The sequence below is a fragment of the Sylvia atricapilla genome, chromosome 14 (assembly GCF_009819655.1).
Source record: "Sylvia atricapilla isolate bSylAtr1 chromosome 14, bSylAtr1.pri, whole genome shotgun sequence".
Lineage (NCBI taxonomy): Eukaryota > Metazoa > Chordata > Aves > Passeriformes > Sylviidae > Sylvia > Sylvia atricapilla.
The window spans coordinates 18,810,975-18,833,145 of NC_089153.1; the positions used below are offsets into that span (position 1 = coordinate 18,810,975).

At 48.2% G+C, this 22,171-nt stretch overlaps 1 protein-coding gene across 1 annotated transcript; it reads left to right on the forward strand.

Annotated features, from left to right (window-relative positions):
- Positions 1–5,212: 5,212 nt before the first annotated feature.
- On the forward strand, positions 5,213–20,677 carry STK32A (serine/threonine kinase 32A). Its single transcript, XM_066328840.1, is given in 13 exon segments — positions 5,213–5,364; positions 7,509–7,564; positions 8,538–8,689; positions 9,768–9,941; positions 12,555–12,592; positions 14,844–14,933; positions 15,442–15,539; positions 17,280–17,396; positions 19,154–19,279; positions 19,677–19,743; positions 19,746–19,804; positions 20,148–20,212; positions 20,480–20,677. Coding segments are annotated over 13 exon segments (1,182 nt in total). The 5' UTR covers positions 5,213–5,312; the 3' UTR covers positions 20,568–20,677.
- Positions 20,678–22,171: the final 1,494 nt, after the last annotated feature.

The following is a 22,171-nucleotide window of genomic DNA, read 5'->3' on the forward strand; positions in this document are numbered from 1 at the left end:
AGGAAAACACTTAAATGAAGTGAGGTGAATTTCCTTTTGTATCTATCCATGTCAGAAAAGAGACTCTCCTTATTCCAGGAGTAAGTAGAGCTGGAGGAAGGGAACGTGTGAAGCATAAATCAGTGTGAAAGGAAGGCTACAGTGAAGGGAAATCCCTTTGGCACAGGAAGGAATGTGGAGAGCCTCCTCTGACCATATGATACAGAGACTAGGACAAGGACTCTGCACTCCCGGGGGATTCACCTACCAGGAGCAGATTGGAGAAGGAATATGAAGCTGCAGTTAATGCTAACATTAATATATAAAAGCTTTTATCCAGTAGTCTCTCTGCAGAGCACGTCTTCCCTCTGGAGTCCCTTTAGATTCTGAAGTCCTGTCCTGCCTTAAATTCTAGTGACCTCTAGCTGAGGAATCCTGGTGCTTCACATCCTGCAGCCAGGAAAAGGCATTCCCAGAGTGCTCTCTGGACTGGAGCTCAGACTCTACAGAAATCTTGCTGGCATTGGTGTATTTTAAAATGCAGGTTCTGGGACACTGGTTTGCATTATGAAATGGATATCCAAGGCATTTTCCGAAGCAGCCACCTCACACCATATATCAGAGTGCCATCTTCTGGGCTGCATCGGGGGCCAGGGAAACAGGAATGGGATAAGGCACCAGGGGCAGATCTGCCCATCCAGAAAACACTTGATCCCTGATCTCCCCTCCACGCTACAGGGGCTTTCTACACTTTGGGACTGGCAGCCACCTGCAAAGCGCACCACACCATTCTCATTCAGTGGGGGCTCCAGGCAGTGTGGGAGGGTGAGCCCACTTTAATCACAGGAGATGCCAGCAATGGGTACTGAAATTTAACACTTTACAAGCATACCATAATGTCAAACTTTTCTGGAAGATTACAGCTGACTTACGGCTGCTCAGTATAATTTCACTTATTTAAAGACTTATGGTTCCAGAATAATTCTATATATTAGCAAGACTTCTCTGTTTTTGTAAGCCATTGTTAAAAATTAGTTCGATAGTTGAACCAAAAGTACAGGTAGCTGAATAATTAAAATTGTAAAAGTGAATAAAACTTTTAAAAATTATTTTTAAATTAGGAGCAGCCATTAGGAGCTTTGCCCCCTCTGACCTTTGCAAACCCAGGGGTTTGTCCAGATCGGGGCAGAGGTGAGGTTGATGTGCTGGAGGAGTGTATGGGTTGGTGGCAGGAGCCTCTTGGAGGAGAGGGATAAGCCGTGCCTCCTCTCCATTAGAAGGCACCAGAGATCCATTAGAAGGCGGCAGGGCGCTCCCATTTCTCAACCAGGCGCGCTGGCGGTGGCTGTTGCGCATGACAGGTGACTGAAAAAAATTTGTTGGAAATAAAAGCTGAAATACAGTGTTTAGAAAAGAACTCTAGTGACTTAAGGTAAAAATTTTCAAGCTTCATGTAAATCACTCATGTGAAAAGTCAAATAGAAAGGATTCTAAATCCAGCAAATTTTAGTCTATTCAGGAAAAGCTGCTTTGGACGTGCAGAAGACCACAGGAGGATCCTCTGAAAAGTAGAGTTTGGTCTTGGGCTGGGAAGGAAATCTTGGGCATCTCCTGATGCTGGAGCTGTAGATAAATCACTATCAATTCCCTGCAGCATTAATGCCTTATCCTACCCACCACAGACGGTTTACTTTAAACCAGTTTGTTACTTGGTTTCAGTGCGATAACCGCTGGCTCCCATCCTTTCTCTGGGGCTGTGCAGTTTGTCTCCCACGGCAGGAGCTGCTGCCCCGACACAGAGCTCACCTGCCCCACGTGTCCTCACCTCACAGCCGGGTGCTGAGGACAGATGTGCCCTGGCCCAACCCAGATCTGCAGGAATCCAGCCTCTTTCTCCCTCTGCAGTCCATTGGTCTATATTTCAGACGATCCGAATTGGTTTAGATTGTTTAGGGGAGCTCCAGCTGCGTTTCAGCTTATAGGTTCTTCTCTAGGTAACACATAACACACGATTCTGGTTCAAATTGAGTGACTGCTCTGATTTCTATCTGCCCTGGGGCAAGGACTGCTCTTCCTTAGAGCCCTGGGATTCTGAGAGTGCCCCTGGCCCTCAGGAGTGAAAGGAGAAAAGCCAGTATCCGAAGAGTATGGACAATGGGCTGGGAAATGTGGTGTCTATTTATGGGAAGCTTTCGGGGGGAATGCGAAGGGGCAGGGCAGCAGTGTGACCCCGGCACTCGGCCATGCCGAGAGCAGAGGGACCGAGGCTCCGAGGGCTCCCCTCGCTGAGATGTCCCGCTGAGATGTGTGTGGGGTGTTTGCAGCCGGGCGCGGAAGGCAGAGCCCGCATCCCCCTTCGAAAAACGACAGAGGGCAGAGGCTTGGAGAAGAGAAAGGACAACCCGGCAGCGAGGGGCGGCAGGGGCTCGGGCCGGGGGTTGTCACAGGGATGTCGCTCCCTCCGCAGGGCGGGGACAGGGACAGGGACACCTTCCTGGCGGCCCCGGGGAGCGGCGGCGTGGCCGCGGCCCCACGCCGGTGTCGCCGGCGGTGCTGCAGGCTCCTCCCGCCGCCACCGGCGGCCGGCCGAGTCCCCGCGGGCTGCTCCTCTTCCTCGGGTCCGGCCGCTCTCCTCCCGCGGGCCGGCGGCTGCTCCGCTCCCCCAGGTAGGCGAGTCCCCGGGGCTGCTCCCCGGAGCGGGCTCCGCTCCGCTGGCCGCTGCCGGCGCTGGGCGGGGGGCCGGGGGGAGTCTCTGGCTGCCGGGCGGCTCCGGACCGCGGGGTTCTCCAGAGGCGGCTCCGGACCGCGGGGATCGCCGGAGGCGGCTCCGGACCGCGGGGTTCTCCAGAGGCGGCTCCGCCGCTGCCCGGGCCGAGGGACGCGCTGCCGGGGACCCGGCTGCGGCGAGGAGAGCCGCAGAAGTCGCCCATAGCTCCGTAGGAGACGCCCGGCGCACTGATGGAGAAACTCAGGGCGCCTCCCTTCGTCCTTCCCGCACGCCGGTGTGGCTGCAGGGGAGCTCAGGGCCATCGTTGGTTCCTCCGGGACCAAGGCTCAGGCGATGTCCCTCGGGGCTGTGTCACCCTGCGTGTGGCACCGCGCAGCCCCAGCTCCTCGGGGAGCAGTGCTCGGGTAGCGCAGAGGTGATGAGAGAAACCGCGACCCCTCGGAGGCAGCCGTCCCCTCCCGGGGTCCCGGCGGTCCCCATGGGGGTGACTCTGCCGGTGACCGCTGCCCATGGCCGGGCCGAGGCTGCAGCCCTCGCTGAGCCGCTCGGAGCGCACCCCGCCCGCGGTGCCAGTGCCAGCCGCGCCGAGAGCTGCATCCCTCCTCCCTTTTCCCTGGTGTTCGCCTTCATCTGCCGGGACCGAGGCGTGCTGGGCCGTGTGCGGGTGTGCTGCGGACTGCGGGCGGGGACCGGCATCGCCCTGCAGCCGCCTCCCCGCCTGGAAAACCCCCTGTGACTGCCGAGCCCCGGGAGCGCTGCGGAGCGGAGCCGCTGCCACGCTGCGGGATGGAGCCAGGGTCCGGCTGAGCGTGATGTGAGCGTGGAAGCACTAGTGAATCTGGCCCCAGGAAAAGTATTTTAATAATTTTGTGACTTTGCAGCGTGAAACAGTAGAAGATTTATCATTTCCATACCCCGGCTATACTTTGTAAAGGTGTAAATCCTTGTAATTATTACTCAGGGTAGCTTAACTTCAAGGAGTATCTCCGCTCCTTCCTCAGAGCTTCTATGTATTGACGTATTTTCAAAAACGAACTTGGCTCCAAATCGCTGTGCAAGGAAGTTTCCTTGGGAACCTGTGATATGGGAACCTGATTTATGGCTGTTGCATCTGAAGGTCTATTTTTACTCTGAAGAGTAAGTTTTGGGCTCAAAAAGATTTACTGCTGTGGCTTTATTTGAGACTGAAGGCTTGATCTGTTCCTTTCAGAAGCACTGTTGGGAATCGTAAACATTTGCTGCTTCATTTGTTTTATTGCTGGATCTTGTTTCAGTTCTGAGATGGGAAATGAAGATTTTGTTTTGGTTAGCTGGAGAGAAGGAGCTGGATGTACTAGTGGGGTAACTCATAGTGTCCCATGACAGTTCCCAGTAATTCTCCTTTTTCCAACATCTTTCTTATGATTCCTCCCGTTTCTGCTTCAGTATCATAATTTGGTTAATTTAAAGTAAAGAAGTGAAGTTAGTTAGTAGGCATTTCCAAAGTGGAGATCTGAGAAAATGTTCAGTGAACATATGGATGCCCTGGAGAACACTCTGGGCTGGACCCAGTCCAGACCTTGCTGCACTGTTACTCCCTCATTTTGTTCTTTTAGGGCTTTGTACTTCCAACAAGGAATAAGGTTGTATGTCACGGGGATGTCAGTATCAAAAACAAGCACAGAAAGGTGCATTGGATGTGAATGTTTAAAAAATATAGTGGCTGCTGTACTTTACAAAGACTGTCAGTAAACTCCACAGAGTTCTGTGCTTCAGTATTCCCATACACATCAGGAGAGACTGGAAAATTCCTGTGCTCCTTGCTAAGGAGCCAACCTGTCCCTTTGCAGTGGGAGAGGAAAACCAGTCACTGCAGCCAGTACCAAGCCAGAAATCAAGTTTGCTGTTTTGTTCATAGTTCATATTAAAAAAAAAATAATAATAAAATTTAAAAAAAAATAAAAATCTGAAGCACCTGAGTGGAAACTATACCTTGATTTTTCATGGAATCTTTTCGTTAAAAATACCAGACTGGTATGATTTTTTTTTTCCCAAATGAAAGACTTGTATGACTGTTTAAACCAAAAGGTTGACACTTTGAATTTCTTCTTCCACAGCTTTTACCCTTCCACGTGACCTCAGTTGTCAAAACTGCCTTCTTGTTTTATCTAGCCTAGTTGGTATGTCCATTTATTTTAGATATTGGCCTCACTACAATTAGTCAACCCCAAAGCTACAAAATACATGCTGGATGATACAACAAAGATGAGGCAGATCCTTGGATCTTTGGCTCTGCTGGTCTGTTCCTACCCTTCCTGCAGGCAGCAAGTCCTGATCTGAGTTACAAGACTGTGGTGTTGCTGCTTTCTTCAGGGAGCTCTATGACAATGTGTTTTTCCCTGGCAGTCAGTCTTGTCCTCAGAGCAGTGAATCTCCAGTGAGACATTCACAAGCCGTAAATGTTACTTTGTACTGAGTGGTGATGAACTTTTGCTTCCTGCCTTCTGCAGGATGCGTCAGCAGGACATTGCCAAGGTCTGGCAGGACTGACCCACAGCAGCACGGTACCAGGGGCTTCGAGTGTGGGAGCAGAACCCAGAGGAGCTGAGCCTGGGCTGAGCACACCATGGGGGCAAACAGCTCCAGCAGGTCACCACCCTTGGACAGGAATGAGGACGGTAAGAACTTTTGCTGGTTGTTGTCTGGGACTGCAGAGCTCTCCAGTGGAGGCTGGCTGTGAGGCTGTGCTGGGTGTCCTGGGGCAGCAGGGCTGTGTGCAGGCAGAAGCAGCAGTGTCCATGGTCCCTACAGAGCTGCAATCTGGTGTTTGGGTCCTTTTGCCTCCCTTCCCAGCAGCTCTGAAAGCAACATTGTCGGCAGAGGTTTGCTGTTGAAGTGTCCCTGGGACACTGCCAGGCTCCTCAAAGGCAAGGACAAAATGCTGCTGCTCTGGAGGCTGCAGAGGTCTGCTCTGGTGGCCCCAGTGTAGGAAGCACTGGTAGGAAGTATGGTGGGAAGGTGGCTAGAGCAATGGATGTTCCCATGGATGTTCCTGGGGGCTGCCCTGCAGGCACTGGGAGGCCAAGCCTGCAGCTGGCTTCAAAAAGAGTTGGAAAAGTACTGCTGGGAGCAGTATTGGAGGCCAGGGTCCCTGCTGCCAAGATTACAGAGACAGATTAAAAGATTGCTCCATAAATATATTTGTTGTCGCATGAGTCAGCTTGCTGACTGCCATATGGGCATTCACCTAGGTACAACAACAATATGCATATGTATATAAATACAGATATATAGTAATAAACATAAAATACATGAGGATCTGGATACCCCATCAGCCTCTGTTCCAATGTGCCGTGTGGTGCTGCTGTCAGTCTGCAGCTGCTCAGCTAAACCAGCTTCAGTTTCCAAATTATTAATGCAACTGCTTGCAGTTTTTCTTCGTTTTTCACATTTTTTTCCATTTCTGTAGTGCAAAAGAAATCTGTGCTGTGAAGTTTTCCTCAAGATTTTATTCCTGGTGCATCTAAATGCTCAGTATTGGCATCTCTCGTAAATAACCACTTATGCTTGCTCGGGATAACAAGCAGTTCTGTTCCTGCCCCCTTCCTCAGGGTGATGTGCCCTGGCTGTGGGATTTTCCTGGGAGTGGCAGGTCTCTCTCTGGGTTCAGTGTTCATACAGCACCACCTTCTGTGACAGAGAAACCCAATGCCAGGAAAGGCCCTGTCCTGACCATGTCAGCGAGTTCACTGTCAGTTTGTTAGGTTTCAGTGGGGTCTGGGCCACCCTTGGATGCTGATACAGCATGCAGACTAGTGCAGTTCTGTTTCCATGGCCCTGCACAAATTTTAAAAGTGGTAGTGCATTTTTTCTGTAATTAGTTGTGTTTTAATATACTGAGAGGAGAGAAACCCAGCTGAAACAGAGATGTCCCCCAGGGAATTTTCCATTATCTTGCAAATTGGTGGCCAGAGGCTATATCACCTTAGATGTCACAATCTTGTCCTCATTCTGATTTCAATTAAAATTGTAATTAATTAAGAGCTTCTGGGTACAGTAGGAGACAACACACTGCTCCATGGCACGGGCACATCCTTCCCCCAGGCTGCAGGTGGTGGGCACTGGTCCTGTCTCTGCAGCTGTGCCACACAGAGACTTTTCCTTTGGGACCATGAGGATCAGTGGAACAGCATGAGTTCTGTAGGTGCTCAAGTGCTTAACAACCCTTGCATATTTTTCCAAATTGCTGTTGCTATAATTTCACTATTTTCTGTAGCACCATGATTTCTGTTTGAGCTTCTTGAAGAGCTCTGTTTACCTTCAGCTGAAGTGGGGTGACTGGATTATTATTCTCTCAGCATTTCCTCTGAGCAGACAGTTGTACACAATAAGCAAGTGAAACGAAAAGAAAATATTATAATAACCAGACAGAAGATTCAAGGCTATAGGGGGATCTGGTTCCCAGTGTAGTCATGGTGAGACAATACAAGAAGCCAGATTTTGTTTGTGCTGCTCCTGGGCAGAAGGGGGTGGGAAGTGTCCTGAGGGGTGGCAGCCAGAAGATCCCCCCAGCTGGCAGAGTTTGCCTGAGCTGCCATCGACAGAGGCTGACCTAAGGAACTTGCCTTTACAGCTGAACAGTAGAGAAGAAACCCTGTTAAACACATCAAGTTTAAACAGCACCCAAATCTTCAAAAGGAACACAACATTTCTGGCGTATCCCTCATTTTTCTCAGCTCATAGGGAGAAAAAGGAGAAATAGCATAATACTGTCAAATGTTTGCTCAGCCATTTGCCATTGAAATGTTGCTCTTTCTTGCAGTTACCTTCGACCATTTTGAGATTTTACGAGCTATTGGGAAGGGCAGCTTTGGAAAAGTGAGTGTTTGGGGAACTAATCACCATGTGGGAAGCTGGAGACGTAGCTGGGTGGAAATGGACGAGTTGAAGGCTCACATGAGAGTAGAGAACCAAAGCCTGTACATTATCAGTGAGCTTGACCTGAGTTTCAATTCCTGGTAATCAGAAAGGAATCAGAGCCCAATTCGTTATCCATTCTGTAGCCACAAATCATATTATATGAGATCATTATTACATTAAAAATAAAAACTGATCAATCAAATGATCTGGACTTCACTAGATTTCTGAATAAGCATTTTCTAATATTTCTCAGCAAATCAACACTGAACATCACAATACATTTTTGAGAAAAAACTACAATCAACATGAAATCCTGGCAATTTTAATGTGTTAAGTGTTTCTCTGTGAGGCACAGTGTTTGTTACTAAGCATCAGATTCATCTCAAACTCCTGAACTATTGTGTAAACAAAGCCTGTTTTGTGCTGCACTCTCACAGGTTCTGAGGCTTTCCTTGAAGTTGGCGACTTATAAGAAAGGTTAAAATTCAAAGCCCAGTTCTTAAACAAAGCCCAAGATTAACTGTGAACTGAGTGACACTTCTCAGGAAAGTGAGGAGCAGGAGCTGGGCCCAGTGTTTGACCTGTAGTTCTGTGGTGAAGGGGGCTCTTCCCAACAGCAACTAGTGTGGGAGGGAGGGACATGGTAGTTAGTGAATGACATGAAATAAAATGTTGACTTCTCTGTGATTCATTGTCTCCCTCGTTGTGATGATAAATTTCTTCCTCTCATCTTCCCCCCAAAATTTCTCTTTGGGTGAAATTCCCGAGAGATTCCCAGGCAGTGTCCAGTGTTGCAGCGCTGATGGATGAAGTTGTGCCCTGGCAGTGTAGGCACTGCCAAAGGTGCTGGAAGCCACTCATGTCCCTGGGTTTTACCTGCCCAAACTTGCCGACAAATCATCTCTGATCTATTCCCTGATTGCTGTCTTAGGTGTGTGTGGTACAAAAGACTGACACCAAGAAGATGTACGCCATGAAATACATGAACAAACAGAAGTGTGTGGAGCGCAATGAAGTGAGAAATGTTTTCAAGGAGCTGCAGATTATGCAGGGCTTGGAACACCCTTTCTTGGTCAATTTATGGTAAGAGGTGGTTCCTTGGCTCACTGGTTGAGTCGGCGCAGTCAGTTACAGAACCTTTGAGACCAGACCCTCTGCATCTGCTTCAAGCCTGTCTTGGGTGCAGTTGGTGTGTTCCTCTGACCGGGGCTCTTGTTTCAGGGAAATCCTCTTTAGTTAAACCAGCAATTGTCTCCTTTTTCCCCCAAGACAGCACAAGGGGATTTATTCATGTGCTCCTTTGCAGTGTCCCCCCAGGCAGATATTGGCTATCACCATAACCCCAACTGTATTTAAAGGAGCTCTTTGCAACCACCAGCAACTTCTGGCAGCATGGGATTGATGGCCAGGCAGGGCTCTTTGCTGGCTGTCCCTTAACATTTCTTTCTTCTTAGTTTTATTTGGACACCAGTAACATTCCAAGGGGTGTGAGCTCACATATTGCATGATGAAGTGGCCAATATCCTGTAGTCTCAGTATTCCTCTAGGGAGGCGGGTAATTACATTTATTAGAAAATGGAGTTATTTTTAGAAAAAAGTAGAAATTATCAATGCTAAACAGACACACACACACACAAAAAAGAGTCTAAAAGATACTGAAGATCAAAAATCTTTGAATAATTCTTCCTTTTTGAAATCTCCTGTAACCTAAGTGCAGGTCAGTGAACTCTTGGCATTTTGCTGCTGTTGCCATTCAGAGTAGTTCATTTGGGGTATGAATGGTAAGGGTGCAGCTACACCTCCCGTGTCATATCTCCACACTTGTCTTTTGTACTTGAACGCAAAGCTCCAGGCAAAGCTCCCTCAGCAGCTGAGAACTGACCAGTGTGTGTATGTAGAGATCTGTACAGAGCAAACCAAGTGTCCCTGCTCCTGTTCTTGCCATGCCATCCCTGGCTTCAGGATGCCTTTAGCATTCCTGTGGCTTTCTTGCACTCTGTGACAATAGTGGGAAATGGAGCATGGAAAGGTCATGAAATTGTAATTTCCCAAGAAAAAAGATTCCAGGAAATTATAACCATTCCCAGGGGTACCAGAAGTTCCTTTATTGCCTCTCATTTTTCAAGACTACTGTCCTTGAACCATGTATGTGGTGTTTTAGGTACTCATTCCAGGATGAAGAGGACATGTTCATGGTGGTCGACCTGCTGCTTGGAGGGGACCTGCGCTACCATCTCCACCAAAACGTGCGCTTCCAAGAGGGGACTGTGAAACTCTTCATCTGTGAGCTGGTGCTGGCCCTCGACTACTTGCAGAGCAGGCACATCATCCACAGGTCAGCCAGGCCACAGGCTGTGCTGTGGGCAGGCTTATTCCTCCTTGATGTGAAATGACAAATAGAAGCTTAAGTGATAAACAACATATTCTCCCACGTGTGTTTACCTTTTTGTGAAACACAAGGCTTCCCCAAGAAAACTAGTTCATGTGCAGCAGAGACCATCTGATTTGTCCCTCTGAGGTAGCTGTGAAATAGCATATTTGACTGCCACTGATCCTGCAAAAATTTCTCTCTGTTAGGTTTTTTATTAGCTGTAGTTCATGAATCTATCTTGGTCCAGGGAGGGTGGGTGTCAGCACTCAGAACTCCTGTGTCCATGTTTGAAGGTGTCTCCCTTTGCCCCTCTCTCTGTACTGAACCAAAATATGAGGACTGGACCCAAACACAGCTTTTTCCTGTATGAGGTAAATCCCTTTCTAGAAGTGCTCAGAGTTTCTTTTTAGCACAATTTCTCATGGCCAGTGAAAAAATGCGTGAGCTCTTCCCATGCATTTGAAGACCTGCAGAACAGCAGAGGAGGAAGAAGGTTTCTCCTGGCTGGGAAGCAGGGTTTGGCTGTGGATGGATGGACACACAGCTCTTCTGCTGGTGTCACGGGCAGGGCAAAGCCCAGGGGCCCAAGAGTTTAGCCAAGTTAGCTGCTGTCAGGGAGGATGAACAGGGAGGGACTATGAGGGTCAGTAATTGCAGGGAGAAGTTTACTTCCTTTAGAAATATCACTCCAGATGAGTGTTCTTGTGCAGTGTGAGAATTAAGCATGGAAAGGGTAAAGTTGAAATGGTCCTGGTTGTTCGTGGGGAGGGCAGGCACTGGTGAGAGGCTGGTGAGGGTGAATGCCTGCTCCTGTCCAGAGTGTCCAGCTGCCATGGCCAAGGTGTGAGGGCAAAGTGATCCCTTGCCTGCCCCTGCAGCCACAGGAGCCTAGAGCAGCTCTGCTCTGCTCCTGTCAGGGCCAGGCCCTGGGGACAGCTCCCACCTTCTCGGGGTCTCCTCTTCCCTGCTGCTTCTCTTGTGCTTTACGTGCATGGATCTTTGCCCCAAGAGGAATGGGCGTGGGAGAAACTGCAGGTGAGGCTGCAGTGTGCCCTCCACACAGCTGCACGTATTTAAGGTAAATCAAGTACAACAAAACATGTATGGCAGGCTGTAAAATTTGTAAGTTACTTAATTAACACTGTAATGCAAGTTGTTTAATTAACTCTGTAACCCAGTGGGATAGTATTTGATTGATAAAGTGATTCAGCTGAGTCAATTACACTGCAACAGCTGTAATTGGGAACATCAGGAGAGAGAGAAGCAATGGCTTTGTTTGGCTGAACAAAGCTGTGCAGAGACAGAAAACTCAGGCTGTAATTATTTCCCACCTAGATGTAAAAAGAATGGGAAATATTAATATCTTTTAGGTTAGGAAATTATATAACCAGCTTATAAAAAAGAAATCTACAAATGAATAATATCCAGAATTATCTCTGGTCATTGTTTGAATCCTGAGAATGATCTTACTGTGCTGGTGTAATTCCAGAGGCTCTATGTCAGATAGAGGGAGATCAGAAACAGCTACACTAGACATTAAAAAAAATTATTAAAAACAAACAAACAAACAGTTTCACTATGCTTTGGGCGAAAATCAGCCACAAACCTGACACTGTTCTGTGCTCTGGTGATGATGCCTGTCCCTACACTCACCTGTACGATGGGAGGGCACCGCAAAGGTTTATAACCCAGTGTTTATAAGTGTTTATAACCCAGTGTTTATAACCCATTGGAAGTTGTTTGGGTGACAAGATGCCAGAGAACTGTAAGCTGTTAGATGACAATTGGATATATTGTGGGGTTTTGATTCCGGGTGGCTTGGAGAACTCAAACTGTGTCTCGAGGATTGAATTTTTGAAGATAAAATCATAAATGTGCTCATTTCTTCACTTGGAGCTCCTGGGCCTGGTGGGTAGCACCAGCTGGCACAGGGTCACTGCACCTGTTGCCTGCCTCCTGCTGGGACCTTCTCCCTGGGGCTTCAGCTGGCCAGATGCTCAGTGGGGACTGGTGTAATGAGCTCATTAAAGCCAGGTAATAGCTTGTAAAGTCACTCAGGTAGACACAGTGCCTGTATCAGAGTATCAGGTGTATGTTTTCTCCCTTCAGTCAAAGTGTTTCCTTACAGCGTTTCCATAGGTATTATTTTGTTGGGTCTTCTACTCAGGAATAAAACCTGTGGCTAACCCATTTGGATCTAGAACAAAGATGTTAAAGTTATTTAATTTGTAGTGAATAAATGGGGAACCCTTCTCAATACGGTATCGAAACAAATTGAAAACTAACAGGAGGAAAATGACAAAAAGACTCTCCAGCATAACTGTGGGTGTGCTTACCTGAGTGCTGCTCACCCAAAGCCCTGCAGCCTGCCCAGGGACCCACTGCTGTGGTGCTGTTTGGTTAGCTACTCTCTCACCCCCAGATCAAACAGGAGCATCAGAGCTGAGAAGCCCGAGGCTCTGAGGGTGCAGTGTCTCTGGCAGCATCCCAGAGCCTGGGCTTTCCTGGGGTGCCGGCAGCCGTGTTCCCTGACACTTCTCTAGGCTGATGGCTGTCTTTCCTCTGCTTTTTCCTCAGAGATATCAAGCCCGACAATATTTTACTGGATGAGCAGGGTAAGTGCCAGCTGCTTTGTGGTCGTGCACATGTATAAAAGCAGCGGGAGACAGGAGACACAAGCTGCAGTCCTTGCTGGTGCCACCCTTTGGTGCTCAGCCTCCCCGGGAGCAGGAGCATCCCATCCTTTGGTGCTCCACGTCCTGTCTCTGGCTTTCTGAGCAGCAGTGTGCTGTACCCCCAGGGCACTGGGCACCCGCGGGTGCTGTGGTGTTTCTGGGGTTGCCTTGGTGCTTTAACCAGCACCTCCTTTGGCTGACTGACTTGATGCTGTCTCTACAGGGGCCATACGTTTGGTGCTGCTTGGGGTAGCCCAGCACACCCGATTTTAACATTTTCTGGGTTCTTGTTTAAAACTTACCCAAAACGCATCATTTGAAGGGCAATGCTTGTGTCACTGCAGGGTTTGTGCATGAACAGAATTAATTATGGTGCAATAGATAAACCTGGTTCATGTATTTTCTTTTTCCTTGAGTATTTGGTATGGGGAGGGAGCTCAGAAGAGGATTAGGGGCTGGGTATGTTACAAATGTTGCTATCAGTTTTTCTATAGTCTTTCTTGGGCAAAACTCTTGACTATATTCTTGCATGGCTCTTTAGTCAAATTTTTTTTCCTGGCGAAGATCTTGCAGTGAAGAGTTGTCTGATATTTATTAGCTTGTAATTAATTAGAAAAATATTTTGTTAGTTTTTTTTTTTTTTTTTTTTAATCCAAGTAACTGGCTTGTTGTGAAAAATCTTCATTAGCAGATAGAGCAAGGTGCTTGAAGAGAAAAAGTCACTGCAGGGAGGAGGCATAGCTGCATTCATTATCCCTGCAGAGGCTTTAGCAGAGATGCTGCAGCTCCCAAGGGAGGCAGTGCCTGGCTCTGTGACCAGGTGTGTGTGACCAGGGTTGCCTGGCAGCACCGAGCCCAGGCTCAGTCCATTTACACATGACCTCTAATTTCAGAGCATTGGTTGATTATTTATTTAGGAGCTGGCAGCAAAGTGGCTTTGCATGCAGCTGCTGAAGCCCCTGTCCTGCCTTGCTCAGTCCTTCTCTGGCTGTTGCCCCATACACAGGTTACAGGGAGCCCCTTCTTCCCTGGTGTGGGGGCACTGCCCATCTCGTGTGGCACTGCTGTTGGTCAGTCCTCACTGTTGGATGCTTTGGTGACCCATCAGCATTCTCCCAGAACTCTGTGCCACCCAGACTGGGATGACAGGGCTTCCTGAGAGGAGCTGGGGTCACCACGGCCACGGGAATGTAGGTCAGCACTCCCTGAAGAGGGAAAAAAGAGAGGAAAAGGCTCTGTTCATCTCTGCAGCTGCATTCAGCCCAGGAAGACACAACCTATTGACTTCTATAATGACACTACAATTTGGGATGAGTTTTGAATCTATTCTCTGCTCACTGGGATTTTTTAACTCTCTTGTAGAGTTCCATAGTGTTTTTTCTGGGGACATACCCTTGACTCCAGTGGCCTTTTGTCTGTGACTTGTAGTAATTCCTTTTCTTCACCCGTGCCAGCAAAGGTTTGTTTTCTGAGGGACACAGAAAGCTTTGGACACACACACGGAGTTCATTTTTTCCTTGTCCCCAAGGCAGCTGTTATTGTAGCTGCATTTTTATCGATATTTAACCTAATAGATCATGATTGGTTTTCAGTGTCTCTTTCCCTGTGCCACAGAGTTGCAGCTCCCCATTCTCTCATCTCTTCCCTCACCAGGCTTTCACACCTGGGATCACAAAACAGATGCAATTTGCAATTTGGGTTTCATGACGTTTGAATTTCTGTCCAAGCCTCTTTTGCTGGCTACCAAAGGTGTTTTTGTTCCATTCTAGAGGCATCCTCTAAAGAGGAAAATGGAGGGAGTGCTTAGTACCTGGAATACCAAATAGCAAACAACTAGGAGGCCAAACATCAAGGTTTCGGGGATTTTTTTAAACACAGTGGAATTTTTTTTCTGTAAGAAAAGTTCAGTTCTCTTCCCCTAAAATATAGGAAGACTCAAAACAATCATCACTAAATTACTTCTTGGAGAGCTCTTATATTTTCAGGTTCCCTAGAGGGAAAATCAGGGGACATTTGAAACAAGAGACATCCGCAAGCAGCCTGCAAGTTGAAGTATTTTTTATCAGGCCTCCCACCAGATTTTTTTACCTAGAAACTCCTTTTCATGGAGTATTTTACTTTATGTTCCTGATTCAGAGCTATTGTGTGAAATTAAAGCCGAGCCTGTTCCAGGTTAGCCTCTGTCTTCCAGGACACGTGCACATCACCGATTTCAACATCGCCACGACGCTGACAAAGGACAGCCCTGTCACCACCATCGCCGGCACAAAGCCCTACATGGGTGAGAACCAACCCCAGTTACGTGGGCTTGGGTGGACTGCTGTGCTGGGACACAAGGGAAGACACCTCTGATTAGAGTTGGGAGTCTTTTCTTCCTGACCCACGTCAAAACAGGCACGGTGTGAAGTGAGGAGCCCCCTGGGGAGGGGACGCAGGGTGGGGACAGGAGCCCCTCCCCAGAACTGCCTCAGTGCAGCTGGGGAATGTGCATGTCCCACTTCACAGGGGAGATGGAGAGATGCTTAGGCCACCTTATGGCTAGATTGAGTGAAAGTGCTTATTCTGCAGCACATTTATTGTGAATGGTAGGCAACTCCTCTGTCAGTAAAAGGAATTTGTTCTTTTTGGGCTTTAGGAGCAGAGAAGCACAGAGACTTTCATGTGGAGAGGACTGGGGGGCCCTGGAGCAGGAGCATGGCAGCACAGGAAGGGCTTGGATCTGGTGTTCTGTGTTCCTCATTTCCACTGGGGATTTCAGCAAGGCAATTTTTCTCTCCTGTATTTTGTAGCACCTGAAATGTTTAGCTCCACAACACCCACCAGCTACTCGTTTGCCGTGGACTGGTGGTCGCTGGGAGTCACTGCCTACGAGCTGCTCAGGACCCGGGTATGTGTGGGGCTGTGGGGAGGGTTAATGCTTTATAGCAGGGATGACACAGCCCAGCTGAGTTCAGGGTTTTAGGCGTTATCACAGCAGAGGAAGCAGAGATCACATATTCACCAGGGTTCTTGTGATCGTGGCTAAGAGCTCAGAGAAGCTGCTGCAATACAGGACAGCATGTTGTGGTGGCTCCTGCTGCAGCTCAGGGCCTCTGGGGTGGTATAAGTGGGGCAAGGTAAACAAGCAACAGCTTCTGAAGTTTGGGCTGCAATATCCTTTACTTGGAACTTCTATCCTGCAAGGAAAAATAAAACTTGAAAAAACGACCTACTGCTGTTGTAACAAGACTGAGCAGTTGAAGCAAATGATGGAGAAAGCCCAGTCCCTGCCTGTGCTGCCAGGGCTCTGCTGCTAACTTGAAAGTGTTGTGTGAAAAAGGGGGACAAAGTTTTAAAAATCACATTATTCTAAACAAAAGAATGTAATTTAAAGAGGAATGTTTAAGATCTTGTGAGCCTCAGAAGCTTCTTTCAGTATGAGTATGCAAAACATGGGTTTTAGAACCTCTATCATCAGTCTTGGCAGAACATGTTTTGATTAACAGATTTTTTCATTTGAATTTGTGTCTCAGTTGTGAGACAGTTTAGGAGACATTGAGGAGAGGGGGTTGCCTGACCTGTTGGGTAACTGAAGAAATGTACCTTAATGTAATATTTTAGTTTTCCACCTATAACGCTAAATGAATGGCAGGACTGTGCATCACGTTGGTTTTTGACTCGACGGCACTGTGTCTAAAGGCAGGAGCAGAAAAGCTGTTTTGTGCTCATCCTTGGTGGCACAGGCGTGGCCGGGCGGTGACACTCGGGCGGGCCACGCCAGGGGACAGCAGGGGGACCTCGAGGTCCATCTAGCGTTGGCACATGTCAGGCGCACTGCACCTGATCTGATCTCACCGTTTATAGCCACTTTTCCTTAAATGTACTTAAATGTACCTCCTGCCTTCTTCCCCCCATAAGGTAAAAATCTATGAATCAAAATTTTCAAGATGGAAACACTCTGTCATTTTAAGTCCTCTCTCCGGGTGAAGCGGCAGAATTATAATAGATGGAAAATAACCAGGGAGGTGACTTCACCTGCAGTGTATACTCCGTGTGTCACTGGCTGTACACTGCGTGTTGATGCAGGAGGAGCTCTCGGCGCTCCACTGCACGGTGTGCTCCTCTGCAATGGCTCACCTGGCCCAGTGACATGGCCACAGAGCAGAAGGGACTGTCACCCTGTGTCCTGATGCCCACCTGAGGTTGGTGACCCTTCCTGGGAAATCCTTTTCTGAGCTGATTTTATTGTTGGGGGACATTTGTCTCCTTTTTCCTGTCATTGTCCCCAGCATGAGTGAAGAACATTTTACAGGGAGTACCAGGAGTGCTCTAACCATAGCACTGCGTGTCATAGCCAGTAAGATAAAAACACTGAAAACACCAAGCGAATTCCCACTGGCTGATAACTCTGACTTCTGGGGTTTCCTCCTGCCTGTCCTGCTGTTGAATGCCCAGTTATTAGCATAGTTCTTGCTGACTTTTTTTTTTTTTTTTTTTTTTCTCAACTGAGCCATGATCACACGGGGAGAGACGTCCCACAGGAGGCTGGACAGTGAGATTGTGTGAAGCTTCTGTGCTCTAACCAGACTTCCAAAGGCGTCTGAAAAGCAGATAAATTCAAGTGCTTGTCTTGTGGTGTTTCCCACAGAGGCCATATCACATTCGGGCCAACACTTCCCCAGATGAAATGGCTCACGTGTTCAGGACAGCCAGAGTGATGTACCCGGCCGCGTGGTCCCCGGACATGGTGGCACTGCTCAGGAAGGTGAGGGGGCTGCCAGTGCCCCGTGCTCCTGCCACTCTGCACTGCACAGGGGGAGGCCCTTGCAGATGGTGTCCAGACTTTCAGAGCACACTGTGTGGGAGCTGTCAGCTGCAGGAGGGTGATGGCAGAGGGCAGTGCTGCATCCCGGGCTGCCCGGGGTGACAACTGCTGCTGCACCTTCTCGAAGGGCATGGGCAGCCTTGGCTTCCAGTTTCCTCTGGAACTTTGCACTCTGGAATTAACTGACTTAGAAACAGATATTGATATATGTGTCAATAAATTTAGCCCAAAATTTGCATTTTTTTTAATCCGCAAGAAACATTTTTTCCCAGTAAAGGAAACGTTTTCAAGAAGTGCTGACACTGTTGTAATCCTTCATGCATCACTGCAATTTTTTTTTTAAGAAAGCTGTTATAAAAATTGCTTCAAAATCATTACTGGAATGATTTTGAAGCTGAAATCCCATTTGAAATGAAGCCATAGCTTCAATAAACAAGCCTGTAGCTTAACAGTGGCAGCAAAGCTGAGCACTTACCCCCTGCACAGCCGCACTGGCAGCAAATTTTAGGGAAGTATGTAAATAGTTTTTTAATTTCAAATAATTGTGGGCAATGAAGTAGTACTTAATGTAGCTTTCAACTGTTTTTTGTTCCAAATAATATACATTTGTTTTCTGTCATTTCTAATGAAATAGGTGATGAAACATTTTTACAAAAAGAGGCTGTCACTTCTTTGCTGAGATAGAATCATGGTGTATTTTCCAGGAAGAATATTGCAGAATATCTCCATTTGCTGAAAATTCAATGAAGCCAGTATTTCTTTAAGCCTAACAGTAATACAAGGATATTTGCTGCAGATGTCCTGTGTGTTCCTATGCTGGTAATTATTTCCTGGGCCACAGCAGGCCACAAGCCATGGAGGCTCCCTTGTGAATAAATAATACAATGTCACAATTATTGAAATTTCCCAGTGCTCCTTTGCGTCTGGTTTAACAGCAATCTGTGTTGTATATGCAGACAGCTGTGGCTCCTTCCTGGCTCAGCCATCCCCTGTGGGTTTCTGTATTTGCCATGGGCCCAGGCATCAGGCTGAATCCTGAGCAGTGCAGAAGGAGCAGGGGGCAGTGCTGGTCACTGACTGTCTGCCAGCATCAGGAGGGTGTGCAGGTCACTCTGCCTATGCACTCCTCAAAGGGTTTGCATCATCTGGTTTTCCTGCTGAGTTTTAGGAGTGCATGGTGTCAGGAGATCATGAAATGTACAATCATTAAAAAGAGATGACTTCAGCTCTTTCCTTCCACACAAGTAATCCCTACAGCAATGTTTAAAAATTATGAAAATAGGCAGTGCGAAGGCATGCTTTCATCCTGGAATAAGAATGTTACTTTAGTAGAGTGAGAAAAGAGGATGTCTTACTGATCCAGTATTAAAAGCAGATCACAAATGCCTGAGTGGAACTCCCCAATCTAAATAAATGCCTATTTTTAACACTGGACAAATTGTTTAAAGCCACTGTACTGCCTCAGTGCCTGCTTCTACAATGGGGATAAAAATGATTGGTAAAAATAGGAGTAAACAGAGGCAGAGCTTGTGAGCCTGTCACATACCCTGGTGAAGAGACCCTGAGCCAGAGCAGGAGAGGCACTGGTCCAAATTGCAGCACTGATGTGGTGTCTCTGGCACCATGTGCCCTCAGCTGTGCTCCACAGAAGGTGTGCCCTGTGGGAAGGTCTCATCTCTTCTCTTTAACTATTGCAGTTGCTCGAGCTGAACCCTGAGAAGCGCTTTTCTCAGCTGAAGGACATCCAGTCCTTCCCATATCTGTCTGATGTGAACTGGGATGCTGTTCTCCAGAAAAGAATAATGCCAGAATTCATTCCCATGGTAAGGCCATTTGAGTTTAAAGGTTCTTCACACCCAGCACTGGGACATGGAATGTTCTGACTAATTTCCACTGAAACATCAGGTGTCACAAAGGGAAAGGAGAGACCAGGGCAGAGCTGTCTCTTCCCTGAGTGTGTAGCAAAGAGTAATGGAGGGAGACTACAGTGTGGGTGCCTCAAAACTGCTCTGTCCTGTCTGTAATGTTCCCAGAATTTCTGGGTGCAGAACTCGTGTTACAGCCCACTAGGCTGTGCATCTGTGTGGGATGGACAGTGCCTGTGAACCCTCTCATGCTGACGATGCTTTACAAAATTCAACTCCTTGATGCAGCCCAGATTATAAGAGACTCCTTAAGACAGGCTCTGATCACTTAAGGGCATCTCTCTCTCCCCTCCAGAAAGGCAGACTGAACTGTGACCCGACCTTTGAACTGGAAGAAATGATCCTGGAGTCCAAACCTCTTCACAAAAAAAAAAGCGCTTGGCTAAGAAGGAGAAAGACACAAGCAAAAGCAGTTCGTCCCAGGTGAGAGCAAGCAAGAACAAGCAAGTGATCAAGGAGGTCTTTAATTTTTCAAGGATTGCCATCTAGCAAGACCACAGCAAACTTAACATATTGTTTTTTTCCCTTGCGACAAACTTTATTCCTAAAATTGTTTCCCATCTTCCCTGTGGTGAAAGACAGAATGTGCATTCACTGGTTTACTGCAAGAGGAGAGCCTTAATGCCATTCTCCCCACTGCAGGGCTAAAGGTGCTCTGTGCCTAAACATATTGCCATGTCTCATTGAAACTCTCCTTGCAATGTTTTTCTGTGTCAACTGTGATTTTATTCCCTATCTTTTTCATTTTTCCATTCCAATGTGAAAGGCCAGCCACCTCCAGAAGCACCTGGAAATGCTCCAGAGGAACTTCATTGTTTTCAACAGAGAAAAGTAAGTTTTAATCCAGAGGCAGCAGAAGAGGCATTGGCCCTTGCAAAAGCCTTTGACAGTTTTGGGGGGCCCAGGGCTGGGGGGGCTGAGGGGAGGGGGCTGTGGGAGTCCTGTTTTGGAGAAGCTTGGGGCTCTCAGGGCTGGGGAAACTGTGGAGTGAGTGGCAGCTCATGCCAGGCAGTGGGGAGCTCCAAGGCAGCTGTGCCTCTGTGGGGTCTTGGCACTGGGCTTTCCCTCACAGCTCAATCATCCTTTTCTATCCCCAAGGGTAAGGCCCCACCATGACAGCGTCCAGGAGACCATGACAAAAAGTGGAGGCCCACACAGGGAGGACAATCAGAACAACAACCTTTGAGTAGAGCTCAGCCCCTGCAGGGGACCTCCTCATGGGGCTGGGGCCCACCCACCCATGCACCTTCACAGTGTAAGGCCGTGGACTTGTCCTCTGCTGCTGGGACCCTGGCAGTACCCAGGGCACAGAGGAGAGCTGGGGCACCCACTCTCTCAGCTTTCCATCCCACAGCCAGAGGGTCGTGAGCAGGGGGGGAGAGGCTGTAGGGACTGCCTTGCAATTTGCCACAGTTGGTTAGACTCAGATCCTATTATGTTGCCTTTTCTGGAGGCGGGAATGGGACTACAGGACAACAGATAAGACAGTGTCCACCATTTTCTCTTGGCTGACAGGGGGCACAGCCCTTGGTGCCACCATGGAGGCAAACTGCTGCAGTGCTGGGAGGCTGAGCTGCGCTGGGCTGAGAGGTGCCCACAGCCGTGCTACACCTCAGGGCTCTGCAGAGGTTGGCATTCCTGCATGGATGGGCTCATGGCTGGCTGCCCCAGGGGGAAGAGGTGGCTCCCGGGTGCAGGGTCTTCAACAGTGCATTGTGACAAAAATGGCCTTTGCTTACAGACAGCTCCTGTAAGATCCTGTGAGAGTGGGCACAGGAGGCTGGAGATGAGCTCCTTCCTTAGTTGGGAGGAAGCAGCAAAGGTTTACTGCCCATGCAGCACTCTCTCCATGTACCCAGCACGGCTGGCATGGTGGGTGGCCAGTGTGCAGACAGATGTGGACACCAAGTGGTAACAACCAGGAGCTGGTGAATCCAGATGCTTTAACAGTCTAGCCTGAAAAATACATTCACCATCATGTTAAGCTGCTGCAGCTCACTGACTCTGATAGGGTTTGGCTTCCAAAACCAGAGGGGAATTTCAATGTGTATTTTGAATCTCTTTACCACAGAAATCACATTTAAGCAGGGACTGTTTTCAGAACAACTGCATTGCTGGTGTGGTCTTGCCAAGACTGAGATTGGCCAAAGCATTGCTACTGCAGTAATGCCGGGAATGATGCTGATATTTAAATGCTTTGACAGGCCTGTTTCACCTCCTCATTTGACATTTTTCCCATTCTTAGCAATGTAGTGAATGCATGAAGAACTCTTTGCCTCCCATTAACCCATGTGTCTCTGCAGTGGCTTGCAGTGGGCATCCCAGCATCAAGCAGTGCAGTTCATGCCTACAAACAAATTAGATCCTTAATTTTTGTAATCTGTAAAAAACAATCATCTTTTTGCATGCTTCGCAAACTTTAAGGGATAGTGCCTCCCAGTCTAACAGACAATGCCTGATGGAAGGGGAGTGTTTCACTGACAGGAGTCCACATAAAACAGCTTCCAAGGCTGTCCAGCCAGCATGACCCCAAAGGTGTGCCATGTGGAGTCAGTCCCTGTCAACACACAGAAGACAGGCAGTCACAGCTTGTGGTGTCCAGGCCAGGCTCAGACTGAGCAGGCTTTTACAAATACTTGCACTGTGCTGTTCTGCCACTACCCTTACCTTTGCCTGAGAAGTACGACGCCCTGACACGTGCAGCAGTGAGCACTGCATGGTGCTGCCCTGAATAGCCTGTTGCTGCACCCCCTTCCAGCCCCAACATCGCCCAAAGCAGCAGCGGCCCAA